Below are 14,802 nucleotides of genomic sequence, written 5' to 3' on the forward strand. Positions count from 1 at the left end.
TTTGGAAACACTGATATTTTTGGACTTTATAAAACCCTAAGTATTCATCATTTTGAAGCAGGATGTTTGAAAGTAAAACAGCAAAATATCACTTACTTATATGCACAGGCCAACATTTTATGTTCTACTAGTCACATGTGGCTACTGAGCACTTTAAACAGGGATAGTGTGACTGAGGAACTGAAGTTTTTAACTTAACTGTAAATACAGGCATATATTTTACTGCACCTACACTTTACTGCAGTTAGAGATATCGATTATGTTTTTTAAAAATTGTAAGTTGGCAACATCACCTACAGCAAGTCAATCAGTGCCATTTTCCAACAGTATTTGCTCATTTTGTCTCCCTGTATCATATTAGGATAATTCTTGAAATATTTCAAACTTTTTCATCATTATTATATTTGTTATGGTGATCAATTATCTTAGATGTGACTATGTCAATTATTTAGGGTTGCCACAAAACACACCCATAAGACGACAGTCAACTTAATGAATGTTGTATCTGTCCTGACTGCTCCACCAACCCCAGTCTCTCTCTCTCTTCAGGCCGCCCTATCTCCTGGGACACAAATGATCAGGCCTTTAACTGCTGAAAATGAAGAGTCACATGTTTCTCACTTTAAATCAAAAGCTAGAAATGATTAGGCTTAGTGAGGAAGATGTTGAAAACTGAGACAAGCCAAAAGCTAGCTTCTTGTGCAAAACAGTTAGCTAAGATGTGAATGCAAAGGAAACATTCTTGAAGGAAATTAAAAGGGCTACTCCAGTGAACACAGGAATAATAAAAAAGTGGAGCAGCCTTTTTTATCATATGGAGAAAGTCTGAGTGGGCCAAACAGAAGATCAAAACAGCCACAACATGCCCTAATTTAGCCAAAGCCTAATTTGGAGAAGGCCCTAACTCGCTTCAGTTATATGAAGGCTGCAAGAGGTGAGGAAACTTCAAAAACAAAAAAAAGTCTGAAGCTAGCAGAGGTTGATTCATGAAGTTCCAGGAAAGAGGCCATCTCCATACATCACAATGTAAGACGAAGCAGCACGTGCTGATGGAAAAGTTGCTGCAAATTCTCTAGAAGATAATTAATGAAGATGGCCACACTAAACAACAGTGATTCAATGTTATTGGAGTAAGAGGCTACCTAGGACTTTCATAGTTAGAGAAGTGAAAGCCTGGCTTCAAAGCGTCAAAGGACAGGCTGACTCTTGTTAAAGCAGCTGGTGACTTTAAGTTGAAGCCAGTGCTCATTTACCATTCCAAAATCTGAGGGCACTTAGGAATTGTACCAAACTACCCTGCCTATGCTCTATAAATGGAACAACAGAGCCTGGATGACAGTACATCTGTGTATAATACAGTTTACTGAATGTATAAAGCTCAAAGCCAAGAACTACTGCTCAGAAATAAAGATTCCTTTCAAAATATTACTGCTCATTGACAATGCACCTAGTCATCCAAAAGCTATGATAGAGCTATAAGTAAGATTAATGTTGTTTTCATGCCTAACATAATATCCATTCTGCAGTTCATGGGTTAAGGTGTAATTTCGACTATGAAATTTTATTACTGAAGAAATGCATTTCCTAAGGCTACAGATGCCATAGACAGTGATTTCTCTGATGGATGTGGGAAAAGTAAATTGAAAATTTTTTAGAAAGAATTCACCATTCTAGATGCCATTGAGAACATTCATGACTCATAGGAAGGGGACAAAATATCAATATTAAGAGTTTGGAAGATGTTGATTCCAACTCTCATAGATGACACTGAGAGGGTCAAGACCAGTGCAGGAAGGAACTGCAGATTACTTAGCAAGAGAACTAGAAATAGAAGTGGAGCCTAAAGACGTGAGTGACTGAATTGCTGCAATCTCAAGATGAAATTTTAACAGATGAGGAGTTGCTTCTCAGGGACAAGTAATGAAAGTGATTTCTTAAGATGGAAGCTCAAGTGAAGATGCTGTGGAGGTTGTTGAAATCACAACAAAGACTTCAGAATATTACATAAGCTTAGTTGATAAAACAGCAATAGGGTTTGACAGAATTAACTCCAATTTTGAAAGCAGTTCTGCTGTGAATAAAATGCTATCAAACATTTGTGCAGGCTATAGGGAAGTAATTTGTGAAAGGAAGAGTTAATTGATGGTCAAACTTCATTTCTGTCATATTTTAAGAAATTGCCACAGCCACTCCAGCCTTCAGCAGCCTCCACCTTGATGAGTCAGTAGCCATCAACATGAGCCAAGACCCTCCACTGGCAAAAGGATTATAACTCACTGAAGGCTCAGATGACGGCTAGCAATTTTTTAGCAATAAAGCATTTTTTAACTCAAGTATGCACTTTCTTTCTTTCGACAGTTCCCAGACTACAGTATAGTATAAACATAACTTTTATATACACTGGGAACCCAGAAAATTCGTGTGACTGCCCCTAGTGCAACATGCGTTTCACTGTGATGGTCTGGGATTGAACCCTCAGAATCTCTGAGGTATGCCTGCTGCTACACATGCTGTAGACAGCACAGGTTTAGACTAAACTAAAGACAGCCTCTTATTACTTTTTCCCCCTTTTGGAATACAGACAGTATTAGTAATGCAAACTTGCTCGTAAGCACACGTCACACAGCTGCTCCGCAGCCAGGCTGCCTTCTGCGGTCACCTCGCTGTCACCACAGCACAGAGAGGGCAGCTTCTGAGCTCTGAGTTTTGATAGATCTGTGTGCTCACTCACTGGCAGTTTCACTGTGCAGGTGTCCAGATTTACCTGCAAGATCCAATCCTTTAATGCACTTGAGATTAAACATTTCTGGTAGAGTGAAAGGCTTAAATTAAACATCTATGTCTTCCCCACCCCCAACTCCTCCCAATTGCTCTAACTTTCTCCGGCTCATTCAGTAAATGACAACTCTTTTCTTCCAAACCCTCAGCGCCCAAACCTTAGTTATTCTTGGTTTCTTTCCCTCTCACCTCACAGTCAATCTATCATCACATCGTGTTGTCTCCATTTTCAAAATATATCCAGAATCTGACCACTTCTCAATATATCCACTGCTATCATGTAGCCCAAGCCACAGATCTCTCTCACCTGAACTATTTCAAAGTACTGGAGAGGTTTTCTGATTTTCCCCCTGCTCGTCTACAATCTGTCTTTCTCAGAGCAGCCAGAGTGAGAATTTCAGTAAGTTCATATCATTCCTCAGTTGAGAAGTGGTCAATGGCACCCCTCCCTTCTTATTCAGAGCGAAGTTAAAGGTCTAGGAGCTAGAGAACATGTTGGCTGACTCTCTTGAGCCCTGTTTGGTTCCCTCTCCCATCATTCTGCTCCAGCCACCATCTTCCTGGCTTCTTCTTGAAAGTGCTAAGATCTTCCCAACCTAGAGTTTTACTTAACACTTTTCTCCCAGATACCTACATGGTTTGGTCTTCATTTCTTTCAGGCCTCGGATGACATGTCAAGTTAGAGGCCTTCCATGAATACCTAATTTAAAACAGCAGTCTGTCCCTCTTTACCCCTTCTCTGATTCTTTTCTCTTCATGATCCAATATCATATACTGTCAGTTACTGAAATATAAGTGTCGCGACAGTAGAGACTTTCCTTTGTTACTGTAGTCCCAGCCCTCGGAACAGTGCCTGGCACAAAGCAGGTGCTCAGGAAACACGTGTGGGGTTCAGGGAGATGAGGCTGCAGTCCTGATCAGGCAGCAGCGCCCTTTCACTAATTCACAATGCTACAACCAGTGAGCTTTTCCACAGCACACATCTGTTTCGCCCACTCCTCTCTGTCACACGGCTCACCACTGTCCCCAGAATAAATGACTGGATGCGCTCCAATCACGCTGAATCTCAGCTCCTAAAACCAAACATGCTCCCTTTTTCCTTCAACCCTTCATCAGTGTCCTCTGAGTTTGGAGTAACTCCACAACTCCACCCTTCCAGCACCCTACATGGCCTCACCTTTCAAGACCACAACCAAACCACGCTTGCTCCAGGAGGCCTTCCCTGCCCCTCCCGCCACCTCCACCCCAACAACAGTGGGTGGTGGTTTATAAAGTGCTCAGCTCAGTCTCTCGGGACTGCATTGTCTTCTTATAGGTCATATAGAATCAATTTATGAGGTGAATTGATGGTGAGCAAATTACTTACCATTCTGTGGCTCAGTTTCCTCAGTGGAAAAAACACTCCTTACTTACTTAACCTCGTGAATAGTTGTGCAGAATCTAAATGTTCAACAAATGCTGGCTATAAATCCATCCCCCCAGTAGACTGTGGAGTATCAGAAGTGGAACATAATGATTAGGTCCACATCTCAGGGCCTGGCCAGAGCCTAGCATATGTCAGGCATTCAATAAATACCTGCTGAATAAATACCTGAACAAGTGGCCAACTGGCCGCCTCCCCCTCCTCTATCTGTGCGGATTCTCTCTCTCTGCGCAGAGGTAGGGGAGGGAAGAGGGAGAGAGGAAAGCGAACCCTTGTTTCTGTGTATTTCTCCCTGCCCCATATTTGAATTTTTGGCTTCATTTCATCCTACTGTCCAGCACAAAATAAGCTTATTAACAGGATGGGGCCAACCTAACTCTAAGTTTAAAAGCTCTTAAAGAAACTGGTTTAAGGAAAACAGCAGGTATGAAGAATTCAGGCACTTTTCTAATCCTACCAGAAGACTGGCCCATTTCAATCAGTATTTTTTAATAGTAATAATTTAAAAAAAAGGATCAGCCTTGTCTCTGTAAAGTTGGGGAACAATTATCTTAGGTAACTGGTGCTTATTTCTTCTTTCTCTCTCTCTCACTGAGAACAATACAGACACAGGTTCTGTCCTCACGAAGCCTCAAACTAGAACAGAACTAAATAGAATACTACAAAAATAATTTATTATTTTATTATTATATTATTAATAAATAAATTATTATTTCATTGCTTGTGACAGGAGCTACAATACAAAGGTACAGAGCCTAGCAGTACAGAGAGATCTGACCGAGTCCGGATGGTGAGGGAAGGCTTCCCTGAGAAGCGTGGGGAGAGGTGAGTGAGGCAGCATGGGCCAGGGGAAGGGGCGGCTCAGAGACAAACTGGGAGACGCTGCAGACGAGCAGACGCTGCAGGGCCACGAGGTCACATTAAGGACTCACAACTGCCCCGAGAGAAGGGGGAAGCCACTGATGGATTTTAAGAAGACATACTTTAACTGTCATTTTTAAGAGGTCACTCCATTTGGAGACTGGCTGGGAGGGCGCTGACTGGAAGCAGGGATGAAAGAGACATTTAGGAGTTCTGGTGAGGAATAAGGTTTCCTTACCCAGAGGCAGGACAGTGCCTCCAATGAAAGGAAGTGAAATGATCTGACAACTATTTAGAAGGATAGTTTCTAGGTTTCTGGCATAGCTTTGGTGCCATTTACTACAGAAGAACACAGTCAAGGAGCAGCTCATGCTGAACTGTGAGCCATGAGTGTGGAGACGCTGAACAGGCAGCACTGGTCTGGCGATCAGAAGCCAGGCCAAGACGAAATACAGAGCGTGTCTAACATCACACGGGGCCAAGGCGAGCGGAGAGCAGGAGGAGGGCTCCACTCCTATTTATGTTCCCCAACTGACACATAATGTGCTCTTAAAAACTACTCCATAAAGTTCTTATTCTACTAAGGGAAGGTGAAAAAGGAGGAAGTAAAAGGTGCTATACAAGAATAAGTGAGGGATTTCTGCAAAGTATGTAATTTTGTTGTTTTAAAATTTTATATGGAAATGCAAAGTATTAAGATTAGACAGGGCTTCCCAGGTGGCTCAGTGGTAAAGAATCTGCCTGCCAATGCAGGAAATGCGGGTTCAATCCCTGGGTCGGGAAGATCCCCTGCAGAAGGAAAGGAAAACCCACTCTTGCCTGGGAAATCAATCCCAGGGACAGAGGAGCCTGGCAGGGTGTAGTCCATGGGGCCACAAAGAGTCAAATACAATGTAGCAACTGAGACAACAACAACAAAGAGTAGCGAGACATTCCTAAAGAGGGAGAGGAGATCTGATCTCCCAGATACTAAAGCTTACTAGAGAACAACAATTTACAACAGTATCATACTCACCTAGGGGCATACTGACAGCAGAAATAATGGAACCCTGCATGTCGGCAGGGCACAACAGTGAGAAAGCAGCGATGATGGAGGCTTCCTTTATGTGTGAAATTGTAACCGTGAGATACACCAAAACCAATTCTGGATAGATTAAGGTCCTAAACATCATGAAACTTTTTCGAAAAAAATATAGGCAAATAATGACCCTGTGGTATGATGTACAAGACTCAGAAAGCACAACTCATAAGCCAAAAGAAAACACAATTTACTTAAAATGTAAACTTCTGCCCAATAAAAACAAGCATAGCAAGAAAGTGAAAAAGCTACCAACTGGGAGAAGACTGTTACAACATGTAACTACCAGCAGAGAATATATAAACAACTCCTGCAAGCAGTCAGAAAGAGACCCGCAAAGAGTCCAGCCCAGCAGAAGCTTTGCTACTCATGTCACTTTTGCGAGAGGCAGGGGAAGAAGCGAGCACATCACACAGAAGAGCAAACCACTTAGCAACATACTCCTGGCAAAGGCAGGGGCCTGGGCCCTCTCATACCTGCTAGGGACAGCCATTAACAACCTTCCTTGGAGGACAATTTGTCAATATCCATTAAAACAAACAAACAAACTAACATCCCTTTGATTGTACTTCTAGGAATTATCCAAGAGATAAACTCACACATGTAAAAAGATTAGTCAAGGACATTGTCTGTAATACTGTTCCTAGAAGAAGAAAAATGAAAAATTAGAATGTCCAAAATAGGAATTAAGTTTAAAGAAATTACATCCATACAATGGAATCAGTGACAAGGGAACTATCACTTAGTGAAACGTTTTATGAAAAAATCAACATGCAGAACCAACGATTAACAAAAGGGAAGCAGGCGAGAAGGTGGCCAGTGGAAAAATATGCACACACAGATGCACAGACTATCTCTTCAGGGACACAAAAGAATTCAGTAAGCGTGCCTCTGGGCAGCAGAGGGAGATCAGCGCTGAGGGGCAGACGTTTCCCTCTCAACAGTCTGTTAGTTACACCTTTCCTTTAGATGTTAACCATGTATATGGATGCATGTGTTACCTTCTCAACAAATAAAATGTCCTACTGAGAAACTTTCAGCCTCTCTCAAAAAATAAAAAAGGTTGATTTAAACAAATGACAGTATATCCATACTAATAAACACTACCTAGCAGTTGAACCAGGAGATGGCAAGAGTGAACGTTGATATTCTAGGAATCAGCAAACTACAATGGACTGGAATGGATGAATGTAACTCAGATGACCATCATATCTACTACTGTGGGCAGGAATCCCTTAGAAGAAATGGAGTAGCCATTATGGTCAACAAAAGAGTCGAAAAGCAGTACATGCATGCAATCTCAAAAACGACAGAATGACAGTTCGTTTCCAAGGCAAACCATTCAATATCACGGTAATCCAAGTCTATGCCCCAACCAGTAACACTGAAGAAGCTGAAGTGGAACCGTTCTATGAAGACCTACAAGAGCTTTTAGAACTAACACCCAAAAAAGATGTCCTTTTCATTATAGCGGACTGGAATGCAAGAGTAGGAAGTCAAGAAACAGGCAAAGTAACAGGCAAATTTGGCCTTGCAGTATGGAATGAAGCAGGGCAAAGGCTAATAGAGTTTTAACAAGAGAACACACTGGTCATAGCAAGCACCCTCTTCCAACAACACAAGAGAAGACTCTACACATGGACATCACCAGATGCTCAACACTGAAATCAGACTGATTATATTCTTTGCAGTCAAAGATGGAGAAGCTCTATACAGTCAGCAAAAACAAGACCGGGAGCTGACTGTGGCTCAGATCATGAACTCCTTATTGCCAAATTCAGACTGAAATTGAAGAAAGTAGGAAAAACCACTAGACCATTCAGGTATGACCTAAATCAAATCACTTATGCTTATACAGTGGAAGTGAGAAATAGATTTAAGGGACTAGATCTGATAGAGTGCCTGATGAACTATGGACAGAGGTTCATGACATTGTACAGGAGACAGGGATCAAGACCATCCCCATGGAAAAGAAATGCAAAAAAGCAAAATGGCTATCTGGGGAGGCCTTACAAATAGATGTGAAAAGAAAAGAAGTGAAAAGCAAAGGAGAAAAGGAAAGATATAAACATCTGAATGCAGAGTTCCAAAGAACAGCAAGAAGAGATCAGAAAGCCTTCCTCAGTGATCAATGCAAAGAAATAGAGGACAACAACAGAATGGGTAAGACTAGAGATCTCTTCAAGAAAATCAGAGATACCAAGGGAACATTTCATGCAAAGATGGGCTCGATAAAGGACAGAAATAGTATGGACCTAACAGAAGCAGAAGATATTAAGAAGAGATGGCAAGAATACACAGAAGAACTATAGAAAAAAGAGCTTCACGACCCAAATAATCACGATGGTGCGATCACTCACCTAGAACCAGACATCCTGGAACGTGAAGTCAAGTGGGCCTTAGAAAGCATCACTACGAACAAAGCTAGTGGAGGTGATGGAATTCCAATTGAGCTATTCCAAATCCTGGAAGATGATGCTGTGAAAGTGCTGCACTCAATATGCCAGCAAATTTAGAAAACAGCAGTGGCCACAGGACTGGAAAAGGTCAGTTTTCATTCCAGTCCCAAAGAAAGGCAATGCCAAAGAATGCTCAAACTACCGCACAATTGCACTCATCTCACACGCTAGTAAAGTAATGCTCAAAATTCTCCAAGCCAGGCTTCCTCAATACGTGAACCATGAACTTCTAGATGTTCAAGCTGGTTTTAGAAAAGGCAGAGGAACCAGAGATCAAATTGCCAACATCCGTTGAATCATCGAGAAAGCAAGAGAGTTCCAGAAAAACATCTATTTCTGCTCTATTGACTATGCCAAAGCCTTTGACTGTGTGGACCACAATAAACTGGAAAATTCTGAAAGAGATGGGAATACCAGACCACCTGACCTGCCTCTTGAGAAACCTGTATGCAGATCAGGAAGCAACAGTTAGAACTGGACATGGAACAACAGACTGGTTCCAAATAGGAAAAGGAGTACGTCAAGGCTGTATATTGTCACCCTGCTTATTTAACTTGTATGCAGAGTACATCACGAGAAATGCTGGGCTGGAAGAAACACAGCTGGAATCAAGACTGTTGGGAGAAATATCAATAACCTGAGATATGCAGATGACACCACCCTTATGGCAGAAAGTGAAGAGGAACTAAAAAGCCTCTTGATGAAAGTGAAAGAGATGAGTGAAAAAGTTGGCTTAAAACTCAAGATTCAGAAAACAAAGATCATGGCATCTGGTCCCATCACTTCATGGGAAACAGATAGAGAAACAGTGTCAGACTTTATTTTTTGGGGCTCCAAAATCACTGCAGATGGTGACTGCAGCCATGAAATTAAAAGACGCTTACTCCTTGGGAGGAAAGTTATGACCAACCTAGATAGCACATTGAAAAGCAGAGACATTACTTTGCCAACAAAGGTCCGTCTAGTCAAGACTATGGTTTTTCCAGTGGTCACGTATGGATGTGAGAGTTGGACTGTGAAGAAAGCTGAGCGCCGAAGAATTGATGATTTTGAACTGTGGTGTTGGAGAAGACTCTTGAGGGTCCCTTGGAGTGCAAGGAGATCCAACCAGCCCATTCTAAAGGAGATCAGTCCCGGGTGTTCATTGGAAGGACTGATGCTGAGGCTGAAACTCCAATACTTTGGCCACCTCATGCGAAGAGTTGACTCACTGGAAAAGACCCTGGTGCTGGGAGGGATTGGGGGCAGGAGGAGAAGGGGACGACGGGTTGAGATGGCTGGATGGCATCACCGACTCAATGCACATGAGTTTAGGTGAACTCCGGGAGTTGGTGATGGACAGGGAGGCCTGGCATGCTGTGATTCATGGGGTCACGAAGAGTCGGAAATGACTGAGCAACTGAACTGAACTGAGAAGTTGAAAAGAACAGAGTAAACCTATATGTGCTTCCCAGGTGGCACAGTGTTAAAGAATCTGCCACCAATGCAGGAGAAGCAAGAGATGTGGGTTTGATTCCTGGGCCAGGAAGATCCCTGGAGGAGGAAATGGCAACCCACTCTAGTATTCTTGCCTGAAGACTTCCATGGGCAGAGGAGCCTGGCAGGCTACAGTCCATGGTGTCACAACGAGTTGGATGTAACTGAGTGACTAAACACACACACAAACCTGTATGTATTACTATGGGATAGGTACAAGACTTCTTTTTGGGGACAAGACTTCTTTTCAGGGTAATGGAAATGTTTCAAAGTTGGTCGTGGTGAAAGATGTCCAACTCTATGAATACATTAAAATCTACTGAATTGCACACTTGAAAAGGGCAAATTGTAAGGTTTGTGAATTCTATCTCAATAAAAGCTGTTAAAAAAATATCTACATACACACATACATACAAACAGAGAGGCGGGGTTGGGGGGAGAAATAGAGCTCAGCAAACTGGACCCAGAGGCCAAATCTAGAACACCACTGGTTTTTATAGATAAAGTTCAACAAGCACACAGCTACATTCATACTTTCACACTGTATATGACAGCTTTCATGCCACAAAGGCAGAGTTAAGCAGCTAACAACAGAAAAAGGAGGGCTTGAAAAGCCCAAAATATTTACTATCTGGCCTTTTTCAGAAAAAGTCTGCCAACGTAACATTTAAAAAATTCTTAAGTTACATATAGCTGAGCAAAAAATAACAGTTGCAGAATTATAATACAGTCAGTATATCATTTATATTCTAAAACCACACACAACACAATAAGATGTATTTTCTAGAAGTATGTTAGGAAATGATCTAGAAAAATAAGGACCAAACCAGACTTAGAGCCATGAGTTACTTCTGGGCAGGGGTGGGCAGACACGGGTTGGGAGCTGACCAAAGGGGACTTTGGCTTTGTTTATAATTTATTTGAAATTGTGTTTTATTTGTTTTAAGGAAACAAGTTCATATATTACCTGAGTAATTGACCTTTCTTTTTTAATTAGTTTTTTAAAAGCAAGGCTAACAGATGCAGAAAGTAACACAACTAGGTAGAATTTAAAAATCTGAGTTCGGTTCCTTCATTTTACTAAGCAGTATCAGAATTTTAACTATTCTGATTCTACACCCACTTCTTAGTGTTTCCAGACCTTTCTTCTGGCATACCTCATACAGTACTCCTTCACGGCCTTCTGTGCTGAGGTTTTCAAGTTTGAAGGTGAAATGAGGCATGAGCAAGGGCCACAGGGAGGGGCAGAGGACAGCCACAAAAGAGTTGGCCACTCACAGGACGCCACCGTTCGCTGGCCTGGGCCTCATATTCCTATCTTCACATAATTCACAAGACCCTAATGACAGCTGTGCGACTTCTGGCGTTTTCCGTACTTCAAAATCGTTTCCAAGCTTGACCAGTCAAAGTACAACACAGAAATGGAACTAAATGATTGGTAGGCAATCCAGGCCCTAGAGTAGCACATAATGAATCCTGAGTTCCAACTAAGCTGCTTTACATCATAATTTATGAAAATAATATGAGTACAAAAATACATTTGTTCATCTTGTACACTTGTACAAGTGTAAATCTAGGAAAATAAATTAAGTGGAAATCTAATGGGCAAAAAAGTGAGTTTAAGACAATTATTAGTTACTATTAATTACGGGAATGGACAGTTTTTCAAAGCAAAAACATAAAATGGTAAATGTAGCTTCCAACTGCATATAAAATTAGACCTCAGGTAATCTTGCAGGATACCTAGAAACTATGTACAATTCTAGAAAAGGCAAGAGCTAAAACAGTAATAAAAGCATCTAAAAATGCTTTTAGAAGAGGTAAATTCAAAAGATAGGGTATCATGAAGGCCATGGTATTTATAGGGGCCTATGGTATCTCTGTCTACTTGAGCAATTCTCAACAGGGGGAACTTGAGCAATTCTTAGTTGTTGGGACCACAGCCACTTCCGCTTCTGAAACAAAGCAAGTGGACAACCTGAAGAAAGGTTGCTTTTAGTTGAAATAATCTGGGGAAATCTGGCTATATAGAAACTAGAGTTATAAGGGGGGAAAAAAAGCACATTCAACAAACCAATTTTTTAGACAATCTGGTTTTAAACAAAACTCAGCATAACATCTTTACAAAGGAGAAAAGAAGAAGTCGAGCATTAGAGAAAAGAAGCATTAGAAATTATATACACGTGCACACATTACTTTAAACAGAATTTCAATTGTTTCTTCTCGGGGAAAAAAGGTTTGCTCCCAGTAAACTCACCTCCATGCTCTAGAAATACTCGAACACATCTTTCCTTTCCTCTTGCTGCAGAGAAATGAAGCAGGGTCCAGCCATTGGCATCCCGACCATTTGGAGAGTAGCCTTGCTCTAACATCTTCCGCACTGTGTGAACATCCCCAGCAGCCACTGCAGCTTGAATCTGCAACTCTTCCTGGAGTTCAGGGTTCCTTCGACAATGGTGGTGTAACATCCTAGCTGAGTCCACTTTTTTTTTTTTACAAAGGATTCATTAGGTCACAGGGATCAGCCTTGAAGGGTAGGCACAATACATAAAATTTAGAATACCTGACACCTGACAGTGTGTTCATTAAATACCCCAGAATTTTCCATTGCTAATTCATGTAAGCCTCAGTGATGACAATTCATACCATAACAAATTAACATGTATCTGTTTTGACCAGAACTTTCAGTAATTTCCCTAAGATTATAAAAGATTTCAAAAAGAAAGTAAGGCATAGTCCCAAAATGCTGAAACAGGAAATTTCCTCTTACAGCCTTTTGTAAACTCAGAGTAAATATCAGTGAATACAACATAAAAGGGAAGGGGATGCTGGGCAGCTGAAGATGGATACAACAGAGGAAGCAAATGAGCACTTGTTTTAGGATTTCACATTTACCTAAAGCACATGGAAAATTTAATTTATAAACTATTCAAGAAATCTATCACACATTAATAAGTAAACACTGAGTATCAAATGGACAATTCATAGACTAGGAAGACTAAAGACCTTCAACTATGAGAAGCAGTTTAACATTTAAAAGGCGAAGACCTTTAGGCTGGTCTCCCAAAAATATTTCAATAATATTTTACTTTTAGCCCCAGAAAGAGTGGAAAGCTGGAGGGAGGGGAAGGGGAAGTAGGTGGGGTTAAGCAAATTAGAGGGAAAAAAATGTGCAGATTATATTTACATTCCTTCATTTCTGTTTCTCTATCTATCCTTTCCACTTTAGGAAACAAGATTTACTACTCCTTGCCATATTTCTTTGGCACTTTTCTAATTTCCATTTTCCAGAAGTTTTATTCTACAAATATTCAAAGTAGTAATGTCATAAAAAATATTTTAAAAGAAGTCTAAACAATCTGCTGATTAACCACATGAAAAAAGTAAAAAGCAGTATATTGAATTTCTATACTTTCTAATAGGTCAAAAGAGGTGTGTACTCAAACTCAATATAAAATGAGCTTTCCTTCATGCAAATAGGAAAAGTTCAAATTGAATTGATGAAAAGTTATATCCTACATGTGTGCATACAAAAACTTTTAGTGTATTTCTAAGTTTTTAAATACACACAGAAACTTAAACTAACATAATTCTAAGAAGCCATTCCACCTGGGCTAACTTTAAGGACTAGATTAGACTCACCTCCTAATGAGTAGCTTCCATTTCAAAAAAAAAAAAATTATGTGAAAGTCCCTTAAAGACATTCTGGTCTCATATGTAGGTTAGACATCTTGGGACAATCTTGTTACCAATAATAATTTACCTTGGAAGACTTATCCCTATAGATGGTACAAAGGTCAATTTAAGGTAACTTAAGTCATAACTTTGGTCATGTTATCACAGCTCAATGGTATAATCAAAATATCCTACCTTGTTTATACACAGAAAATGGTTATTATTGATACAAACTCCTAAGTATCATTACAAAGTAATGTAATTTAAAAAATATCAGACCACTGCTACAAAGAACTGTTTCTTCAAGAAAAACTGGAAAATGAGAAACTTCCTGACAATTTGTTTTCTTAAGAAACATGATTTCCCCTTATCTTTCCACTTAATTACTTTTTCAACTGAAATTAAAATTAAGTCTCTTGCCTTAGAAATTTTAAAACCAAGAATCCTTCTGGACTAGGTTTTTGCTTATTTTTAGCATTGTAAGGGAAGGTAAAGACCATTAGAAGAAATTCACAGAAACTACCACCATATACTCAAAACAGTCCCCTTTAACAGATTTTTTTTTTTTTTTAAACTGGGATGATTACCTTGGCACTTAAACAAGGCAATCTATACAAGGAAAAAGATTTAAACAATATCAAAACAAACCCAGATTTTCTTTTAGCAAGTGTCGTGTTTAGTATACATTAGGTAATCTGAATGAGAAATAAAACTAAATGGATTTTCCCCTAGAACAGCACAGACAACCTATGTCACTCAGTCACTTACCTTATGAAAGAATGCCCCTTTTCCTGATATGTGGATTGCCTAATAATCATTGTGCACATACAGCATTGTTGAGTGAGGGCTTAGAGTGTCTCCAGATTCTGGTGTTAATGAACTCTTTCTGAACCTGAAAACAAATGAAATAATAATCATGGAAAATTTTCTAAAAATAATAAAGAACCATAGCTACCTAAATAGTCTACCTTTTGACGAGCTAACATTTCAGCACATTACAACAACTTACAGAGCAAGGAACGAACTCAAATCAATTCTTAGAAGAAATTACC

At 40.2% G+C, this 14,802-nt stretch overlaps 1 protein-coding gene across 4 annotated transcripts in view; it reads right to left on the reverse strand.

Moving 5' to 3' along the window:
- The window catches only part of ASB7 (ankyrin repeat and SOCS box containing 7), a 56,024-nt gene that overhangs the window by 32,587 nt on the left and 8,635 nt on the right, over positions 1–14,802 (reverse strand). For all 4 annotated transcript variants that reach the window (XM_055556771.1, XM_055556774.1, XM_055556773.1 and 1 more), the window contains 2 exons: positions 14,519–14,642; positions 12,333–12,601 (listed from right to left, as the gene is read on the reverse strand). In XM_055556771.1, coding sequence (XP_055412746.1) covers positions 12,333–12,543 — 211 coding nt within the window. In that variant the 5' untranslated portion in view covers positions 12,544–12,601; positions 14,519–14,642. The remainder of the gene's footprint in view (positions 1–12,332; positions 12,602–14,518; positions 14,643–14,802) is intronic.

Source organism: Bubalus kerabau, chromosome 19 (genome assembly GCF_029407905.1).
Source record: "Bubalus kerabau isolate K-KA32 ecotype Philippines breed swamp buffalo chromosome 19, PCC_UOA_SB_1v2, whole genome shotgun sequence".
Taxonomy (NCBI): domain Eukaryota; kingdom Metazoa; phylum Chordata; class Mammalia; order Artiodactyla; family Bovidae; genus Bubalus; species Bubalus kerabau.